The 20248-nt window shown below is 53.3% G+C and overlaps 1 protein-coding gene and 1 long non-coding RNA gene across 3 annotated transcripts in view; one reads left to right on the top strand and one right to left on the bottom strand.

Moving 5' to 3' along the window:
- Positions 1–20248, top strand: part of LOC142061662 (uncharacterized) — a 30084-nt gene that overhangs the window by 2727 nt on the left and 7109 nt on the right. The window contains exons 2-9 of one of the 2 annotated variants that reach the window (XR_012662191.1): positions 910–1042; positions 1717–1807; positions 1896–2026; positions 7998–8546; positions 9398–9960; positions 15121–15194; positions 15999–16149; positions 16255–16964. This is a non-coding gene — a long non-coding RNA (uncharacterized LOC142061662). Of the gene's footprint in view, positions 1–909; positions 1043–1716; positions 1808–1895; positions 2027–7997; positions 8547–9397; positions 9961–15120; positions 15195–15998; positions 16150–16254; positions 16965–20248 lie in introns of those variants that run through there. The other variant, XR_012662192.1, reaches the window with a different exon arrangement.
- Positions 1132–20248, bottom strand: part of SH3RF2 (SH3 domain containing ring finger 2) — a 46971-nt gene continuing 27854 nt past the window's right edge. The window contains exons 4-9 of the mRNA XM_075103032.1: positions 16229–16323; positions 13812–13982; positions 11363–11589; positions 8152–8519; positions 6882–7179; positions 1132–3398 (exon numbers count right to left, since the gene is read on the bottom strand). Coding sequence (XP_074959133.1) covers positions 6886–7179; positions 8152–8519; positions 11363–11589; positions 13812–13982; positions 16229–16323 — 1155 coding nt within the window. The 3' untranslated portion in view covers positions 1132–3398; positions 6882–6885. The remainder of the gene's footprint in view (positions 3399–6881; positions 7180–8151; positions 8520–11362; positions 11590–13811; positions 13983–16228; positions 16324–20248) is intronic.

Genomic DNA, 20248 nt, shown 5'->3' with positions numbered 1-20248 from the left:
GGACTGGGTGGAGGATTCCAGGTCACGGCTGAAACGAGCTACCCCAGCACCCAAGAGCAGGGTAATTCACTGGTTCGGGTCTGGATCTGGCCCACGAGTTCACTCTCGCTGTGGGGTGATCTTGGCAGGACATGCAGGATGAGGTGGAGAAGCTGCTCCTTGGTCGTCTCGTAAACCCCCCTCGCTCCTTTCAGGGGCCCTCGGCGCAGACGGGCGGCGCTCCCGAGAGCCGGAGCAGTGCGCTGCCACCAGGCCCCGCAGCAACGACCCCCTTAGCTGCGGGTGTCCTGGTTAAAAAAACTCCCAGCGAGTCAGCCTGAGTCGTGATTCTCTCTAGCCATCCAGTCCTTCTCCCTCACCACCCACCGTGCAAAATGCCTTGTTTTTAAAAATAAAATGCACGAGTATTTTATAGCGGTGTCTCTCTCTGCTGCTTCTTGTCCCCTTAGGGATGTTAAACTTGGATAATGCCCAATAACCCAGGATGTTAAACCTGGATTTAATGCCCAATAACCCGCCCCTTCTGCCAGATCACTGTGTTGCAGCAGTTTCCTGATCCAGCAGCGGCCTTGAGAGCGCGAACCTAAATTGCCGTCTTCAGCTGGGACTTGTGGTGTGAAAACTTAGCGCAGATTTATGTGCTGTTCTAGGGAGAGCAGCAGTGACCCACGCGCTCTGCAGCTGCGGGGCTTGTGGCAAAGGGGTAGTGCCGTGGGGCATCGGCAAGGGGCAAGGCTGGAAGCAGCAGCAGGGTCCTGCCCCTGTGCCCCGGCCCTCTGCGCCTCCTGGGACTCGCTTCGAGCCACGGAAGATGGAGGAGAGCGCTGCGCTCTCCTCTTTGCCGGAGATTTTGGGGTGGGGGCAGGGAAGTCAAGCAATGCTAAATATTTTCATTGTATTTGCTCATAGGTTCCTGCTGGGGGCAAAGACGGTCAAAATTAGAAAGCGGGAGCTGGAGCTCAGACCGGCTGAAACCGGGCTCAAGCCGGAACCCGGCCGGTGAGACGGAGGGCAAAGCTCCCGTCCCCAGCGTCCGCGCCAGGTAATCCCCCTCTTTTGGGCCATCTGCTCCCAAGCGGCCAACCAGCAACCCGAAACGGGAGTGAAAATAAACATTCCTGGGGTTTTTTTCATGCAAAAAGTTTTAATGGTAACGCAGCAGCTTCCGCGGGACGGCGTTGCCTGGGCGTCGGCGCCCAGAGCGCGGGTGGCCCCCGCCGGGCTGAGCCCGCGCACGCACGCTGCAGCTCGACTGCCGCTTATGCTTCCGGCGTGTGAGGTGCCGTAATCCACTTGGCTCCAAGTAATTTAATGAATCTACAGGCTACAGATCTAAACATTAGTGCTATAAACTTAGACAAATAAACTTCTGAAACTTAAAATGTTTTTAAACCATTGTTTTTCAGTTACAGAAATACAAAATAAATATCTTGAAGGTTAATACAAAACAGAAAATGAATATCTTTTTGTTTATTGGCTTCTTTCTTCTCCCTAATAGTATGTTAAATTGAAAAAACCTTTTTTAAAAAATGAACTTCTCATCATGGAAAAAATATTAAGCGTCGCTAAATTTGTACAAGTGTGTCTAAGCATTAAACTAAATATATGTATTTTAATTATTCCTCCTACCCATCACCAAATAAGAGAAGATTCTATATCCTACTGTTTCTAAACATATACATGTAAAAATAGTCATTTCTCTTTTCCCATTTATAGTAACATGGCTGTAACATTTCATTACAATGTCCTGGGCTCAGTGCAGAAAGACGACGACAAAATTCCCTGGTCTGTTACATAGGGGAGCAAGGTAAATTACCGTTTGTTGGTCCCTACTGCCTTTAAAATGTATTTCGGTTGGAACTTTGGTATAAACACATCTTTTTTCCCACATGCAGTCTTCACCGGCCCGACCACCGCTAGGCACGTCGTGCGCCAGCCCTCGGAGTGGTTTCTGGCCCGCTCACAACTTCCCATCTGAGGCAGGTGCGAAGCGATCAGCTCGTGCAAGCTCCCACTGACCTCACTGGTAAGTCCCCGTCGCTTCACCTGGGCAGTTTTGGGTTCTAAACACTGATATTTTTAATGTGTATTTTGAAATGTTACTTTTTAAACGGGGGAGATACTGAGACTTAAGGCAAAAAAAACCTGGAAAACTTGAAGTCTATAGCTATTATTACACTTCTGGTTGCACAAATGAACCGCAATAGCTGTTGGGCAATGAATAAACCTGCTGAAATAATGATAAATGTACACATGAATTTACACATTCCTGGGCTGCTCAGGGTGTCCAACTGAACTGTTTTGGGGACAGCGCTGGCGTTCCTCTTTCCCAGCACCAGGCACGGAGGAGGGTGGGCGAGGGGCCCCCCTCCCGCCCAAGGGAGGGCTCGGAGGCTCCGCGGCCGCAGAGCTGTGGTAGGCAGAGCGCAATATAATTTCATTATAGGAATACATTACACTCCAGTACACCTGCAATTGTATTTTGCTTCTTGTAGCGTTGTTTTCTTTGTGCTCTGCGCTTCATGTGATGGTTTGTGGTAAGACGGAGGACGGCAGGCTTGGTGGCCCAGCAGGGCCAGGGCTTGGACAGCCTCTCTGTACCAGCGCAAGTGCTGCCGAGGGGACGCGTCCCCAGGGGGGAAGGGGTGGTCTTCCCCTGTGGGCTCTCCGGGCCAACTCGGGGATGACAAAACAGCATCCCAGGGCTGATGTCTAACCTCTCTTCACTGGGGAAATGGGCTAAGGAGAGTCTGGAGGGTGGGAAGACAGGAGGGAAGTTATATGTATAAAAAGAACAGAACCCTTGAAGAGCTCGCCCACCTCCATGTAAAGCTACCGCCCTCCTGCCGGCATGTGATGCCTGCCTTTTCATTGCTACCCAATTAGAAAAAAAAAATAAATTGGATGACAGCAGCCAGAGGGGGACAGGGGTTTGGGGCAGATCCTCGTGGAAGATGCAGCGTGCTTCAGGTCAGCAGCCCAAAGCTGAAAGGGAAAATGTGGTTTGCTCGTGCTGGAAGAACCCCGTGTGTGGTGCTGCTTGCAGAGCAAAGGTGGCCTTTTAGTCCGGTGCGCTTAGAGAACTGCTCCTCGGCAGGCCCAGGTGATGCCTTCCCCAGCATGACCGGCTTCTCCGTGCAAAGGGCGGCTTGTCGGGTGCTGCCTCACTCGGGGCTCGGGGCAAGGCTCCGGGTTAGCTCCAGGTGGTTCTGCTTTAGCCTGGGCTGTTGGACGAAAAAGGTCTGGGTTCTAGTCCCTTTTCCTTGGGAGGTTCCTTGGTGAAATAACTCAGTCCAGATGCTTCCTCCTAGGTGTTGCTGGGGAGGAGTGGAGAAGGTGAGGAGGACTTAGCAATTTTGCTCCGTGGGCTGCAGTATGAAGCCAGTGGGCAGGCATGTCTATGGGAACAAGATGCTTATTAGAGCTGTTACTTTAAAATATACCTTGTTTTCAGTTCTCTCTCCCTACATATTTTGAATATACTTAGGGCATTTATCACCATAGCATCAGAGCACTGAAATATCCTGTGCAAGAAACTGAGATATCTGTCCCAAAATAGCTGCCTGCTCTTTTACCAAAGCACCAATTTTGCTGTCAGTGCTTCCTTTCCCTGCCATTTCCCGTGACTGTGCGTGCGTGTGCGCAAGTGTCGGAGCTCTCTCTGTCCCCATCAGCCCCATGCTGTCACTTGGTGTCATAGGCAGTGGCTTCAGGGCCAAATCCAGGAGATTTGCGGTGCTTATGGTGTGTTTGTCTTAAGACTTCAGTACCGTGTAACGGGCTGAACGGTTTTGCAGGCTTCCCTGTGTGCATGGGTGCTGTGAAACCTTATTGCTGTTTATCTCTATGTGAGGGGATGGGAGGGTGGCTTTGCTCCGTGACAGCCAATATTCTGAACTGATAACGTGAGCGGTATCTGGCTGCTGTGAGCCCGGATGTGCAGAAAGACTTTATGGCTTGTGAAGTCTTAAGACACGCTGAGCGCCTTTGGCTTTTCCTGATGCTCTTGGTGTCCCCTGAAGCTTAGAGAATCTGATAAATCAGGCCAAAGGAGGTGCTGTCTTTCCTCGTATCTGGCCTTTGGCGGCAGGACGGAGGTGTGAGAAACCGAGCTCCAGTCACTTCTGTCTGTTGCTCTCTGAGCTTTACATTTTGCAGCCCCAAACTGAACTTCAAATTCTTCCTTGCTGCCTGCGCTCGCACGCCTGCCTCTCACAGGAAAACCTGCCCCTCTTGTAGATTAAATTTTCAAGGTGACCTACTGCAGCGTACATCTGTCTGAAGCCCCCGGTGAGTTATGGTTTGTTTTCTTTTTGCCCCATATCTTCAAATGCCTCTCTGCATGCGGGTTGCACGGTGCTCCCTCCTGCCTCCCTGGTCTTGAGGAATGCTCTTCCCTAGCTCCTGAGGAGCCAGGCGCCGGGGCCTCGCAGGGCAGGGTTAATTGCTGATAACAAGGGAAGATCTTTGATTGGAGCTGCTGCAGAATCCCTGGCTCATCCCCTCGTCCCCAGCTCCCTGGGGACACCGAGCTCTGGTGCCTTTCGCTGTAGAGTAAAACCGTGGGATCGGCACCGGCTGCGGTGCGTGTGCAGGGGTGGGCCCGTCCCCCTCCCCAGGGCGCAGCCCAGCCGGCTCCCAGCCGCGCCACCCTGCTCAGCAAACAGTACGACCAAGCCAGCGCCGTTAGACCTTGGCTCTGTTACACGGCCTGAGGTGAGGACATCGGTTTTTGGGGGCAGTAAAACGCAGAAGTTCCCCTTCCTTCCCTACACACGCCGTCTCTGCCAAGTATTCAGCCGGGCGCCACATTTCCTACGGCCCCTTCTTTGCCAGCATTCTCTCCGCGTAATTAATCCTGGTGTAGCTCCAACCACCCATGCCACCGCCTTCCGTGAGTCTCATGGGAGGTCAACTGCTGAGATGCATGAGGTACTTCGTCAGCGGGTTGCAGATCAGGTCGTACCCAGCTGTCTGTCCTCTCATCAGCGTGCAGCGAGCAATCACACCTGGAGGCAGGCATGAGCAGGCAGCCCCTCCTTCCCCGCCAAACCAACATATAAATGACTGCCCGAGCTGGTCCTGGACATGCCTAATGCAATTCTGTTTATTTCTGAAGGTGCCTGGGAGAAGTGGAGGTGTTCCTGGCTATAGAGCCAGCTCATGAGGTTTTCTGGTTTAGCTTTAAATGGATGAGAGGAGTCTTCAGCAAAGAACTGGCATGTCTTCTCTGAGATGTTCAACGGCCTTTGAGGTGGCGTTGCTGAGGGTCACGTTCACACTCTTATTTGCAGCTTGCGCTGCCTTTTATACCTGGGCAAACTGCACATTTTTAGTTTGTCAGGATTTTTCTGCAGGAGCTTAAATAGCGACAGAGAGCACAAGGTGAAGAACTTGTCTGTGCCATTGGTGGTTTCTGTACTGAAAATCCCTGCAGGCAGACGCCAGCTTCCTGCTCCACGATCAGGGAAAAGTCTGAAGGAGTAAAAGAACGGGGGCTGTAGAGTAATAAGTTACTTTATCCACTCCCTTTTCATAGTTCCAGAAGAAAACCTCCTTCTCTGCGGCTGTGCCAGTGCCTCGGAGAGTTTCTGCTGACCAGCGGAGGTAACTTCACGGGTTTTGTATGCAATTAACCAAGGAGGTGATTTTACAGCAGTTTTGGACGAAGCGCAGCTACCGCTGTTAGGAGATCTAGCGGTTGGTGGTTGTGGCTGGGCTGGGAATTGCTGGTCTATAAACCGGCGATAAAAACAAAGTGTGAAACACAAAAGCTGTTGTGCATGGTTTTGCAGGAGAGCGGTCCCAGCCGGCGAGCCGGGCACAGCTCTCCGACTCTGCCAGCTTTTCGGGGGGTTCACAGGAGGGCGTTTGAAAGGGAGTCAGCTTAAAACTGGAGCTGGTGTGGCAGAAGGGCGGTCTGTGGCATGGGGGGTGCTGAATTCTGCTTCCTATCATGTAGACAATGTTTCATGCATCTTAATGTACACTTAAAGCCATGATTTCCACTTGGAGTATTTACAAAAGCAATCTCTGAATGGGTGGGCGGTGGGAAGGAGTTGGAGTGAGCTCATGGGCTGCTGGGACGCAGCTGACAGGTAATTAGAGGAAACCAAGCAATGAAGGGAAGCAAGATTCAATACTCCTGTCTGCAGAGTCTAAGTGACTGTGGTTATGGCATGTCTCTTTCCTCTCCAAATCACCTTTAAAACTGTATTCTGTGTTAAAACTCCTGGACTAAAATGAAACAGAACAGCAAGCAAGGAAGAACCAACCTAACAGAAAAAAAAAATCTGAGTAAACCCCCCTCAAAAGGCAACACGAACCGTCAACTAGGAACTGACTGACTTTGATTTATGGTTTCTTTATCCTGCAGAAGCAGGAAGGTAATGAACCGGTATTTTGATCTCTGTGGGCTTTCCCGCAGCACCGAGGAGATCAAAACAAGCTTAACTATTTCTGATACCTGCACGCTTTCTTCCCCTCCCGCTCCTTCTCTGGTACCTTACAGGCAGCCTTGCATGGCACCAAAGAACATCGGTTTTGTGGGTGCCACAAACACCGTTCACGTCTCTCGCAGCAGCCACAGGGCGGCGGGGCTTCTCCGGCCGTGCTCGGTGCAGCGGGGGCCAGGACAGGACTGTCCCGTGTAGGGATGGACGCTGTCCTGTCCCGTCCCGCTCCCTTGGGACCTCCCCCAGTTCTCTGCAAGCCTCTGACTTGCGGGTCGCGAGGGCGCTGGGGACGTGGGGAATGCCTGCCTCTCGCCACGGGACGGGGAGCGGTGGAGGCGGCAGGCGGGTGGGGGTCCAGGGTGCTTGCCCCTCGCAGGAGGGGAGGAGAGGAGCAGGCGCGTGAAGGAAAGCGAGCGGAGCAGTTACCCTGTCAGTTTGCAGAAATGCTGCTGTAGTTCTTCTTGATGGGGAAGGTCAGCTGCCCGGAGAGGTCCAGCGACAGCGCCTTCGGGTGCAGCGCCCGTCGCTGGTGCAGGGGGCTGGAGCTGGGCCTGGGCGAGTAGAGCACGGCCAGCTCGGGGCCCGGCAGGCTGGCTTCTGGCAGGAGAGCCTCTGCCGCCGGCGGCGGCTCCGTCCTGCTGCGCGGCAGGCTCGGGGAGGGCTGCAGGCTGTGCCGCTTGGGTGGCGGGGGGCTGTGGTTCTGGAACCTCACCGTCTTCACTTGCTGCAACGAGAAGGGGAACAGAGTCATGGCGGGAAAAGCAGCCCCCTGCCCCCCTTGCTGGAGAGCCTGGGGTGCTGAGCGGAGGGGGCGGCTGGCTCCTTCCTGGGGGCAGAGGCTGCCTGTGGAGAAGCCCGGTGTGACGCGCAGCTTAACGCGGGTGCAAGAGAGCACCAGGGAAGGGCACAGCGTGGCACAGCAGTGCCCCCAGCTATCACAGAGACCCCGGAGGGCCGCTCCAGAGAGCCATCGCCCGCGCTAGTGGGAGAGAGCGGAGGGGAGGAGCGGGTGGGAGCATGGCGCGAGGAGGGAGGGCGGCCTGTCCTGCCGCGCCCCTCCTGGAGAGTCCACCGTTCCTCTCCAGCTGATGATGCTCCTCCTGGGAGCTCCAAGGTCGGTTGGGCTTTTGGGGACTTGTGGAGCGATTTACTCTATGGGTGTCACGGGAAGGGAAAGTTGTCACTAGGACAATTTGCAGAATTATTTGATCTTTATGAAATTTCCCTCTGGCTGCTTGAGGGGAAAGAAATTTCCTTTCCAAATGGCTTTTCCAGAGCAATGCAGGGGAGATGGGGGAAGCTCCGCAGAGACCAGCCTGACATATGATCTGACGCCCAGGTCTGTGGTGTTTGCTCATTCACTGCCAAACTCTCAGGGACCGCGGTGGGATTCTTGCCTGGTTTAAGACTTCAGTCAAGTCTCAAGGTCTGATCATGCCTGAACGTTCGTTTACGCTGAAGAGTCCCTGCAGCATCTTGCCTTTCTAAAAGGCTTAATATGAACGTCAGCGAGCAACACAAATACCTGATTTCTTAATGCAGGTACAAATCCCAGTGATTTCTATCAGAAGAAAACCTGGTGAGAATGGAGTGAAGCCCTGAGGGGATTTGGCCGCAGCCAACGCGGCTGACGCTGAACACCAGTCCCAAGAGGGGCAGGGGACCCTCGGAAGCAGCAGGGAACCGCTGGCCGTACCTTTTCGGCGCTGTTGCGGGACGTGTCTGGTTTCACCAGGATGGACGGCGGGGCTGATGCGGGTGGCTTTGGAGCGGCCTCGCTCTTTGCTGGAGGGTCTTTGGCATCCAGGATCACCGAGCTGCACACAGAGGGAGTTCTGCTTTCCCCTCCTCTGACCACAAGTGCCGGCGAAACATCGTGGGAGAAGTTTGGCCTTGTTCCTGCCTCGGCCATGCCAGCTCCAGGAGGGACGCTGTGCGGCTGGGGGCTGACGTGCTGATAAAGCTGAAACTGCTGAGGCCGCACCGCAGCCGTGGGAGGACGCCTGAGGGAGCCGGCAACCTGCACGGGGGTCCCTGCCTGCCCCGGCCTCTGCAGGGATCCGTCTGGGGGGAGAGAGCCGTTGGAAGGAGGTAAGTCAGCAGGAATGCAAAATGGTACAGACAAAGCAGAGAGGCAGAAGTGAGCAGTGGTACAGCCCGCGCCGAGAGCCCCGTTCACAGCGATGCTGCAGGGTTGTAGCCCCCAGGGATCGCCACGCACCTGCCTCCCTGCTCCGGGACTGGTGTGCATTAACGCTGTCTGCCTCCGTGGCCTCGCCTTGGCAGGCAGCCGACCTGCCGGACACCAGCAAGGCCGGCAAACCAAAACCCTCAACCCCGCTGTGTTTACACAACAACTCAGGCCACAGAAATCTTCCTGTCTTGGATAGAAACCGGCGTGGTTTCTGAGAGCTTGCCCTGCCCTCTGGACCGCAAACCTCTTGGTGCGTGAAGCCCGAAGACCGGCTCGCACAGCCGGCGTGGCGCGGCTGGGCCGTCCTGCCCAGCTCCCGAGGCGAGGAGCTGCGGCAGCGCTGCTGCGTGGGTGACGCGCCGCGCCGCGCGGGTAGGACCAGCCGCAGCCCCACCGGGAAGGGGCGAGGGGGGTGACCCTGCTGGGTGAGGCAGGGCACCTGCCACCAGCGCGTGCTGCTGGGGAGCAGAAATCGCACCCCCCGAGCAGAAACCTCCCCTGGGGGGGTCCTCACGGGGCCCGGGGTGCTCCTGGCCCCCTCCCCACGGTTTCTTTGAACGGCCAGCAGCAGCCCTGCTCCTGAGCCCCCCCGCCAGCCCTGCCATCCCGTGCTGCTGCGTGTTCCTGTTTGGCTGCTCCATCCCACAGCTGCGCTCCCGTCTGCAGGGCGGGAAGCCACACGCTTTATTTCTTCTGCAGTTTCTTGCTGTTCACAAGATTGACCTTTTTTTTTTTTTTTTTTTAACAGAGCCACCACAGGGAATGAGTCCTTTACAGTAAAACAACTCTTAAGTTAAATCCAATTTCGAGTCTAAAATCAGACAATGGCCCTTGCAGACGCGCCTCCGCCCTGCCAGGGGCACCGCCTGGCTCCAGCAGCAGCTCTGCCTGCAAGCCTGGGAGAACACACCGCTTAGCTGCCCGAATACGCTTGGAAATGTATTCCTGTGCAGCACGTACGGGCTGGAGATAAACCCTGCCAGCCTCCTGGGAAAGAATATAACGAACTGAGCTCCGCATAAGACTTCGCAAAGAGTTTTTCTGTGCTGAGTCAAAATGCCTAAAAATTACCAAAATAACCACAGCTGGGGAAAGCCAGTGGTGCGGGACCCTGCCAGCCCTGTTCTCTGAGGCTCCCTCTCCCTGCCCTCCGTCCTTGGGAGGGGTATGTCCTACAGCCCCGGGCAAGTGCAAGTGAGAAGCATGTATTGGATCTTTGCGGAGGAGGAGAAGAAAAACAGAGCTGATATGGAGGCTTTTCCCCTCTGGCTCTCTGCTACATCGAGGCTTTTGACTTCCTCACTTCACTGGGTAACTCCTGCTGCTTTTTTTTTTTTTTTTTTTTGTGAAATATCCTTTCTCACCTTCAGGCTATTCATGATTTTATGCATCTCTGATATTTCCAAGCTGAAATTTTTTCTCCTGAAGGAGAAGTTATTCAATTCTCTTGATCATCCTCCTGCATACTTTTCCTGATTTTTACTATATTCTTTTTGAGTTACCAGAAATACGTGAAGTGTTCAGGATACGAGTTCACCAGAACTCCTCCCATGGCACAGATGAGTTTTACCCTCTTGTTCTGAGTTCCTTTCTTAATAATGCCTAAAAATACTCTAAATTAACCGTTTTTAAAGTTGCTTCTGAGCATGGAGTTGGAGCTCTCAAAGGGCAGTCTGTGACAATTTCAAAACCTCTCTCCAGAGTGACAAAAGCTAATTTAGGGCCCAAGGGTTGTGTGTGTCTTTAATTAGGGATTATTTCTCCCCATATCTGTGTATTGATGTTACACACAAAAAAGGGTATTTTAGTGCCCTGTTGCTGTGTGTTGTGGATTTCAGAGGTTGGATTTGCTGATTTGTATTTTCCAAGATCACTGCAGAAGTCCCTTTTAGAGACTGAGGATATTGTCTTGGAATGGTTTGTGTTTACCTTGCTGGACTTTGTATTTAATTTTCTTTGTTTGCCACATAAGGATACTTTTATGTCTCACGGCTTCCCTTACTCTACTGTTCATGTTTTTGGTTAACCAGTGCATTTGGAGCCATGTTCCCGTGCCTGCTGAGGACACGGTCGCCAGCCGCTCCCCCCGCAGTGAGCCGTGCCGCGCTCCGGTGCGGCGCTGATCCGTAGGGGTGAGCCAGCTGGCATCGCCCCCAGCCCTGCGTTTGTGCCTTTGCAGGGGATTGACCCCCCATGGGCATTTCACCCCGCTCCCTGCCAGCCTGGAGGGCTAATCCACAGAGGTCGGGGCAGGCTTTGCTACGCTCACCCTGGGAAATCACATTTTCCTTCGCGTGCAGCCCCTTGCCCAGCGGCAGGATAGTGCTGCCTGTCCTCGGCACTGCAGCCCGGCTTTAAGGAGACCCCTTGAAAAGACCCTTCTCAAGAGCTGGTTTCACAAAGGGGATGCAGCTGGGTGACAGCGTGGTCACCCCATGTCTGCAAACCTGGGGACGCCTGCCCAGCCGCAGCTCACCTCTGGGTGAGGCGGTGCTGTGAGTGCCCCGGGGAACGGCCGGTCTCCGCTCGCGCTGTGCTCAGCCTGACGCAGGAGCCCAGCCCTGGTGGGGACCCCTCGGGAGAGCTGCTCTTCTGCCAACGTGCATGTCTGTCTCTTTTTTGATGGCTCCAGTGCTAATTGCATGCAGCCAGTGTGGTGTGGGGGGGACACATCTGGCTTCTCCCTCCTAGAGAACCCCCCCAAAGCACTTACTCTTCCTCGTGCTGCCGCGTCCGCGCCGCAGCGATGCCTGTCCTGAGGCTGCCATGGCCGCGCTCCTCCCGGGCGAGGTGATGGGCACGGGCAGCAGCACGGGTTTCAAAGGTCTGCTTTGCCTTGGGCCGTTTTCTGAGATGCTCCCTTGAGAGGAGAGGGAGGAGGTCGACAGCGTCCACGTGGCGTACAGAGAAGGCATCTTTGAGTCGGTGAGATTAGGTTTCCTGTTTGAAAAGAGAATAAGCTCAGACTAGGCTTGGGGCTTTGTAAGGAAAACAGGACTTTGCCCAGCATGGACCTCAGTGGTGTTAATGCGCCTGCACTGCTCCTAGGTCAGGTCTTTGGTACAAAACACTATGGACGATACGGTTAGTTCAGGTTTCTGATTCCATTATAATGAGGACTTTCATCTTTCTGCACCTGATTTATAAGAAATTATTCCCAAATAGGGTTAGGATTTGTTACAGTGACCCCATGGCATTTCAAAAGGGACTTCCAGACACCAGCCCTCCCTCTGTAATTTGCCGAAACACGCCCCCTCCCTACCCCTGTCCTACCCGTCCCCTGCACGGAGCACTGGATGGCACCTTCAGCCGGAGCTGTAGGAGGCACCTCTCGGCGCCGGGCAGAGGCAGAGTTTGTGCTCCTGTTGTCCGGCTCAAGCTTCCCCTCCGCTGTCTGGGCAGCTCTCCAGTGCACAGCAGCTGCTTTGGACTGTCCTCCTCCCCTGCCTTCCCTAGAGAGCTCATCCTCATAGTTTCACCTGAAGCCACTAAATTGCCAAAACCCGGTCAGCCTTCCCCACCAGCACACTGGCCACATTCCTTGAGGGAGTGGGCCACGATGAAGTCCTTTTGCCAACTTTCTTAAAGGAACTTCCCCTCCTCAAAGGAAGGAAAAACCATTCCTCTGATTCTTCTTTACCTTTTTGGCGGGGTGGAGGAGTGATTTATGGTTTAATAACTGAGCAGTGATTCATCAAATAACTCAGGCATCAATTTATTATGAAGAAATTTCCTAAGGAGGATAGAATAGCAGCTCCAAAACCAGTGCTTATGGTTGAAGCTCTTTATGAGGCTATTTAGGGTGACTGGGCTGTGCTCTCCATTATTTGTTTGCTCTGTTTATCGGTGAGGTGGGGCCGCGGTGTTATCGGAGGCTATATGGTGAAGAAGTGAGCTGGAGAGACAAAGACTAATCACCAGTGCTCTGGAATGCGGGGAGGGTGAGGGGGGGGCAGTGCTGGGATTAAAGTAGCACTGGGACCTCTGGTCTGAACCGAGCGATTTGGCAGAATAAAATATAAGCAGAGAAAGAGATGCGGGGCTGGGGAGAAACCAAATGGCAGCAGGAGTACCTGGGAGCATAGGGGGAATGTTTTGATGTGTCGCTAGAAGGCTTTCAGGGAGGTGGAGGCTGAGATGCCCCTGATCTTCCCTCGGTGCAGTCCTTGACCCCGCGCAGAGGCATGGGCAGGGGGCCGCAGCTGCCCCCCAAGCAGAGCCCCCTGCGCCCACCCGCCCCCGCTCCCGCAGGCGGGACTGGACCATCGCAGCAAGTTTCCAGCCACGGAAACCCTGCTCCAAATAGTGAAACCACAGTCCTGGGAGAGGTGTCCTCGCTTATCCCCACTTTATTTTTGCAGAAGAAAGTGCGCTTAGAAATGCAGTACATTTCTAAGCTGTTCTTCGTTTCTCTGCCTAACCTGAGTGTATCTCAGGGGAACTGAGGGCTGGGCAATTTTTTTCCTCTTCTAAATTGTATATTTTAATTATTGCTCTTTCTAATGCATGTTTATTTAGTTAGACCAATGGCGTCCCATGCTTAAACGCCTGCTCTAAAGACAGTATTATGACTCTAAAAGAGCCTTCAGCTTGCAGTTTCCCTTCTGGCAGGAAAAAAAAAATCCAGACCACAGTCATCCAAAAGGAATAAAGGCGAGTCCGAGCACAGACACGCTGCCGTTCATCCTGGCTCCCAGACTAACTCATCCAAATGTGCTGGTTGTGTCACCTACAGCTCTCTGCCAAAGCTCCCGGACTGAATTAAACAGTCATGGGAGAAGCTGCTGATGCCTCTGTCGACGTCCCAGGTTTAAAACGAGTGGGCGAAGGCTGATGTTGTGCTGTTTGCTCCTCCGGACTGTGTGCCCCCCCCGAGGGGAACACCGCTGGCCCCCCTGCTCCCTGACTTCTCCCTGCCGTGGCACCCGGCTGTCGGAGGGAGGTGTGATCCCCACGTGGTGCGTGCGGCCGAGTCGGTACACGGGGAAATGAAAGGAGCGAGAGCTGCCCGGTGTCATCCCACCCGGGTGAGGGGTCCCTGGCCCCTATTAGTGCCGCAGGAATCTCTTGCAGCGATTCCTCTGTGGGAAGAAGCCCCCAAGTCCTACGTGTTACCCACTCCCCTCTCTGCGTGTTTTTGTTTCATGTAAGAAAAAACAGACCTCAAGAGGGGAGCGACGTAGTTGCTGGGGAAGATCCCCACTCTGCCCGTGACGAGGGACATGCCCCACAGCCAGCCGTCGTGGTCTTTCCCAAAGACACGGACCCCTTCTCCCTTCTGCAGCTCCAGCTCGTCCGGTCCATGAGCCACGTAGGAATGGAGAGCCACGCACCTGGGGAGAGGGGGGGGTGAGGAGGAGGGAAGGCAGCCTCGGAGCGGTAACTGCCCCCGTGCAGGATGGCTGGAAGCGCATCCTGAAGCTGCTGGGTTTAACTGCGGTGCTGGCTTTGGGTGAGCAGCGGCTGTTTGCCCGCAGCCTCTTCAAGCAGCACTCGCATCACATACTGGGGTGCTGCCATTGCTGTGGAGAGAACTCGCAGGGAAGGCACTGCCCGTAACTTCAGGCCAAAAGCGATATGAATAAAAGAAGAGCCAACAGGAATGGAGAACAAAGCAGATCCCATCAGTGGCTTCTGTCCCAGAAGCGTCAGCCAAGCCAGCCACGGGTGACAAGTGCTCGGGAGGAGAAAGCTGCTCCTCGCTGCCTCACACAGTGAGGGCTCGACTGAAATAACTGATTAAGGGCTGATGTGTACCTGTCCTAAGGCAAAGCAGCACGACACAGCGCAAGTCGGATGCTCTGACCGAGCGATAGCATCAAGAATACGCTCTGCCTTTGAAGCGGGTGGTGAGCCAGAGGCCTTGCACCTGCTTGCCTTAAGCATCGTCTAGAGGAGCTGGGCGGTGTGGGGGAGCGCTGCTCCTGCAGCAACGGGCGTGTTAACCCCATCTTCCTCCCCCTCCTCCTCCTCCTGCGACTGGACCCCTGCAGAGGCTGACACCGGGGCTGGAGGTGCTGCCACTGGGGGCCTTTGAGAGCAAAGTGGACGGAGGAGGAGGTGCACAGCTCCGCGCTGGGCTGGTGGCGGAGCCGGGTGAGAAATTAGAGATCCCCCCTAGACCTCTCTGTTGCGATTCCGGGGCTACCGCCGGGTGAAGCTTTGCTCTCTGCAGCGAGCCGCGTGTGGCCACACAGCAAAACAGGAGCAAAAGAAAACGGCATATTTTTCAAAACTTTCCCCTATTTGTTCTTTAAAGAACTTTAATTAGACTCCAGTGTAACATATTTAATTTAATTGCATTGTTGGTTTTTTTAAGGGGAATGTGATCTGCTCTCGAATATTAATGAGTTAGACCAATAGAGCAATTATCAGATATTATTTAAAAAATGGAAACAACAGACTAGCTGTCTAGACAGTCAAGGACTATCCCATAACTTCTAAAAAGACTTCTCTCTCCCTGTTATTCAGAACAATCACTTGAAAGTTTGACTTGCAACGCGTCTCTGTGGAGTTACGTCTCCTCCCGCACTCGCACAGACCAGGTGAGGTTCAGCGCAAGGGAGTTCCAATTCTGCCGTGGCTTATCAGTTTATACAGGATTCATCCTGGAGGGCAGGACATGCAGATACAGGTTTGATGTTGCAAGGCTGAAAAAGGAGCTGCACGGAACAGGCAGCTGATCGAACACGTTAATACAATCCTCATTCTGCCAATTATTTTAAGGTCTTGGGAGTTTTGTTGTGCTTGGGATTAAGTGTGTGCAATAGTCTTGGATGACCTACGCTAATGCATGGAAGTAGCAAATGTCCTGAGAGTAGCACGGGTTTATAGATGTTGCTCACGTGTGCTGGTGCTTCCACAGGTCTGGCCTGACGCGGAGGAGGTGCTGATTACCTGGTAGACAGCTTGTTGCCATTTTGTTGTTATTGGGCAGCTGCTACAGTGCCAGGCTGACGAATCTTAGCTAGAGGAATTCGAATCATCATAACATATTATCTGCAAATTTTAACTCTGGGGAAGTTTTAAAAGATTGGATCATTCAAAACACTGGTGACTGTCACCGTCTTACTTAAAATAAGTAACACGGGGCACTTAAGGAGTAATTAGTTTCTTTATATTTAAAAATTTAAAATATACTGTTAACAAATGGGCAGAACTATATGGCTGTAAATAACTGAGGTAAAAAGGTGCAAGGATGGTTCACCTGCTGGGAATATAATTTAAAAAGATGAGCACAGTAATTTGGATGAGGGAATGATCGGAATCTATCTCAAATGTGTCCAGTACTGTACTCACATCCTCCTTCTATATCCATTGATTTTCCTAAACTTAATCTCCGAGTTCAGCTGTGGTAAGTCCCTGTGACCCCCTGCTCCCACCAGCCACGGACGCGCCTGCGTGGATCTGCATTTGGATCGAACACGCGGGAGCTGCGTTTGGGTCTGCCTTTACCGCCCGGCTCACGAGGACCCTCGGCTGGAGAAGCCTCAGGCGAAGGTACAAAAATCACCCCCCCACCCCCCAAATCACCCCCCAATCCCCCCCCCATCCCCCATACTTCAGATTCCCTACGTACATATAAGCTGATACGTGGTGCTGCAGGTGGGGAAGAGAGACAATGGCTGCCGAGTGCCCCAACGATCCTGGCACGGGATAGTAAGATGCACTGACCTACAGGGAGAAAGAAAACAACGAATTCCTCTGAATATAGACTTATTTTAGCCACTGGAAGAGCAGCTAAAACCATTTGACAGGCTTCACCCACTCTTTAAAAAAACCCAAAGACATTTCAGGCGAAAGAGGTATTTGGAACATTTGACAAAAAAAAAAAACAAACACCACCAAAAAAACAACCCAAAAAAGAGGAGGCGTTAAGAGGAAGAGCCGTGGTCCTTCCAGTTCAACACTGAGACACTCTCCGGGTTGCCTTGGTTGGACTGATGGTGCTTATCCTGCCCTGTAAAGCAGGGACTTGTGGGGACAGCTAACCTGGTGTGTGGGGAGGCTGTCAGAACAGCCATGAGGAAGGACAAATGTAAACAGCCACGACTTCCAGGCGTTAAGTTTGAGCCTAAACCTGTAATTGTTGCTAGTGCCATCTATATGAGATCCGCTCATGTGGGGAAACACTCTGTCGCCTCTCTCCTTGCGCTCGGTGTTTCTCACGCCTCGTTGTTTGGCTCTGAACAAGGTGAGCACCTTTGATTCATTCACCGTCTCTGGTGCCTGCTGCAGGAAGGAAGAGGAGTTTGGGAAAACAGCATTTCAAGCCCAGACTTTGCTAACCAGGAGGAGACCGTTGCGTCTGCCAGGTGAGGACTGGTGTAATCACTGCTGTTTCGCTTGTTATTTATTTAGCTCCAGCTGGGAGTATTGGCATTGTCTAAACCCTAAATAATACAGTCCATGCCCCAGTGATCTTCTAATAACTATTATTAAAGCTGTTTACCACGTCTGTGGCGTCCCGAGGAGCTGCACAGACCCATGCATACGCTCGGCGCAGACCGTGCCGGGTGAGGGGAGTAGCTGCCTGCTGCGCGGCGGGCAGCGCGAGAGCACGGGCAGAGGCGCCTCACTTGGGTTTGGCTTTGGCGTGGCCCTTTCCCCACCGTCATTCTCCATCCGTGGAGAGGTACCAGGCACCATAATGCCTCCTCTGTCCTCTTGTATGGGTTTTTTTTCATGTTCCAGGGAGGAACCTCAGCCCTGTTTTTGCTGTCAAGGTAATTGCGTGCCTTGAACACGCCGTACCAGGCCTGCTGCCGCAGCGGGCAAGCACCATCCCTGCTGCCGCCCGCCGAAGGCGAGGAGGTGACTCCTTGGACCTCCCTGTGATCCTCGTGAGGACGTGGGCAGCGTGCTGGGCTGTTCCCGTTCCCCTGTCCCTCCACGTCTCACAGGTCAAGTGATTTCCACCCACTTAGGGGGCTTCCGAGGCGAGCATCCTCTGCCTGGTGTCCTGCCAAGTGCCTGGCCGTTACCCCCGGCCCCAGAACCTGCCTGCGGGGTGTTTTGGTTTGAGTTTGGTTTCAGTTACGTGTCCTTTGGGCTCGCTGGGCCCTGCTGGGGTCCCACGGGCAGCTGCCCCCCCTCGCATGGCACTGATCTCTGCAGAGGCTTCACCTGCATGAGGGGACAGCGAGGAGAAGGGGCTTTTGTTCAAAGGGTGAAGGCCATCCAGTAGAAAGAACAGAAGAAATTTTTACAAATGTCACCTTCCCGAGTTAGAGCAGTCCTGCTCGTGTGCCCTGCACATGGAGGAGTAAATAGAATGACCTCTCTGAGGCTGATAAACTCTGCACCTCCATCTCCAGTGTACTCTGCAGGCTGGAGGGAGCTTCCCGGCGCCAAGGACAAGACGTGGAGATGCTTTGCTTAGTTGTCAGTGCAAAGTGGGTTCTCGTTTCATGGCTGGCTGATTGAATGAGTGGTAAAAAAATCGGTCCTGGAGCTATTAGATATGGGAAACGTTAATCCTTTTCCAAAAACATCTGAAGAGCATGCAGATAAATGCCCCTAAAATACGTTGGCCACCTACGTAAAGTACTTCCACTAAGAAATGCTACAGAAGTGCTTGGCAGAGGCATGGGTCTAAGTGTCTCCTTTGTGCTTTCCCCCTCTGTTGGGGCCACATCTCCTGGACCACGTATTGCTGTTTTCCCCCTTGGTGAGGAGACCTGTAACGCAGGAGGGTTCTCTGATCAGGGAATTCCTGCCACACCAGAAAAGGCAGGCGCTGAGCTAGATCCTGCTGGGAGCTGCAGACAACATGCTTTAAAGGAAATATTTTCCTTGCTGGTTGCAAACTTTCATAGCAATGAGGGTGCAAGGTCTTGCCACGAAAACTGAGAATTTTCTAGGGAAGGTAGACCCTCCCCTTTCACGTGAAAGCCCAGCTATCTTTCAAATGGTGAAAGCAAACCAATTTAAGCTGAACTTTGTTGACCAGTCCTAGCTGGCTGCCTTGTTTACATGCCCAGCAGCCAGGCAGAGGATTAGCTGGAGCAAGGACAACATCATCTCTCTTCTCCAGAGGTGGCCCCTCCCGGCGGGGTCTGGAGCCATGGCAATAAAACCCCGCGCTTCGGTATCGCCTTGCTTTGGAGGCTCTCCAAGGGCTTTGCAAGCATTAGGAGATTAGCGAGGTCTCTCCAGCCCGGGGAGGCAGGGAGGGTTTGTTATCTCTGCTTCACAGGCGGCAGGGCCGAAGTCTGTCGCAGGGACGGAGGGAGCAGCGCTGCCATACCTGGCACCCCACGGCTCTGGGGGTTGGGACGGTGTCCTCGGGGGTATCCATCTGCCACCCCTCCCTGGCGACGTGTTGCTGAGAACGAGCGATGCTGAGCCCAGCCCGGCAAGGTCCCAGCCACTGCAGCCGCTGGGCTGTGCCATCCATGCACGCTCCTCCTCATCTGTTTGCTTTCTACCCATGAACTTTGCTTTTCTGCTTGTCACCGCGCTGGCAGCACAGCAAACCGCGGGGCCAGAGGTGACGAGGGAGAGGATGGTCAGCCTGGCATCCTCAGGATCCTCTCTTCTGCTGATCTATCCCTTCTAAAGCACAAAAATGTATCCTGGGGTGAACTGCTGTGAGCAAAGCAGTTCATCCCCATTTGAAATTCAGCGCTGCGCATGCTGGCAGGCATTAGCCGTGTTGTGCCGCCGCAGGAGCGCGGCTGCTGTCGGGAGGTGAAAGCAAAATTCCCAGCAAGGCAGGGCAGCGTCCCTGGGGAATCTCAGGCCAGCGGAAAGCCACCGGGCTGGGATGTGGCTGGCAGTCATGCTCTCCAGCAAAGACCACAGGATCTTTAATGATGCAAGTTGTCAGGGCTTTAATCTCTTATTCATTTCAAATCTAATTTCTGGTGGTCATGTCTGTAACGCGGTGCTGGGGCACTGCCTTAGCAAGGGCCTAGGGAGAAAAAAAGAAGTGACTCACCAGCTCTGTTGCTCTCCAGTAAACTAAGTTAATTAAAAACCCCCAGCAACTCCAGCTTCTGCTCTGGACCTGGCTGAAGCAGGTAAGCCTCAAACCATCTTTGCGTTCCTCATTTTCTAGCCCGGGTAGGGTCAGACCTGCCTCTCATACAAATGAAGTGGGAAATTACAATTCTGTTTTAATAACTTTGGTAATCAAAACCTTTGAAATTTGGGGATCTGGAGTTTCTTTTTCCTTCACTGGACCAAAATGACAACTTTTGCTGGTTTTCCTGATGGAACTGTGTTGAAATGTCCACTTCTGGATGAAAAGCATCATGTTTTTCACCTCTCTCTGTTCCCACTCTGCATGGAAGCAGCGATCCTTCCAGAGCCTGCATCAAAGCTGGTTTTGTATTTTCAACAGAGAGGAAAAAAGATTGAATTAAATATATTTCCAGCCAGGTATGAGTGATTTCATCATTCACTTTTGCTGATCTCCTGCGAGTACCTTGCAAGCCCTTATAAGTACAACGAGTTTCATTTTCCGCCTCTCCTTAATTCCCTCTCTTGCTCCATCTCCCTATCTAGCCTGTCGCCAGCACCATTTCTGGCTTGGCTCCTCTCTACAGTGCCCTGCTGACACAGGCAGGCCCCTGTCGAGAGTGTTCAGGAGATA

The sequence above is a fragment of the Phalacrocorax aristotelis genome, chromosome 8 (assembly GCF_949628215.1).
Source record: "Phalacrocorax aristotelis chromosome 8, bGulAri2.1, whole genome shotgun sequence".
In the NCBI taxonomy this organism is placed as follows: Eukaryota; Metazoa; Chordata; class Aves; order Suliformes; family Phalacrocoracidae; genus Phalacrocorax; species Phalacrocorax aristotelis.
The sequence above is the reverse complement of the archived record's forward strand: the minus strand, read 5'-3'. Positions and strand labels throughout refer to the sequence as shown.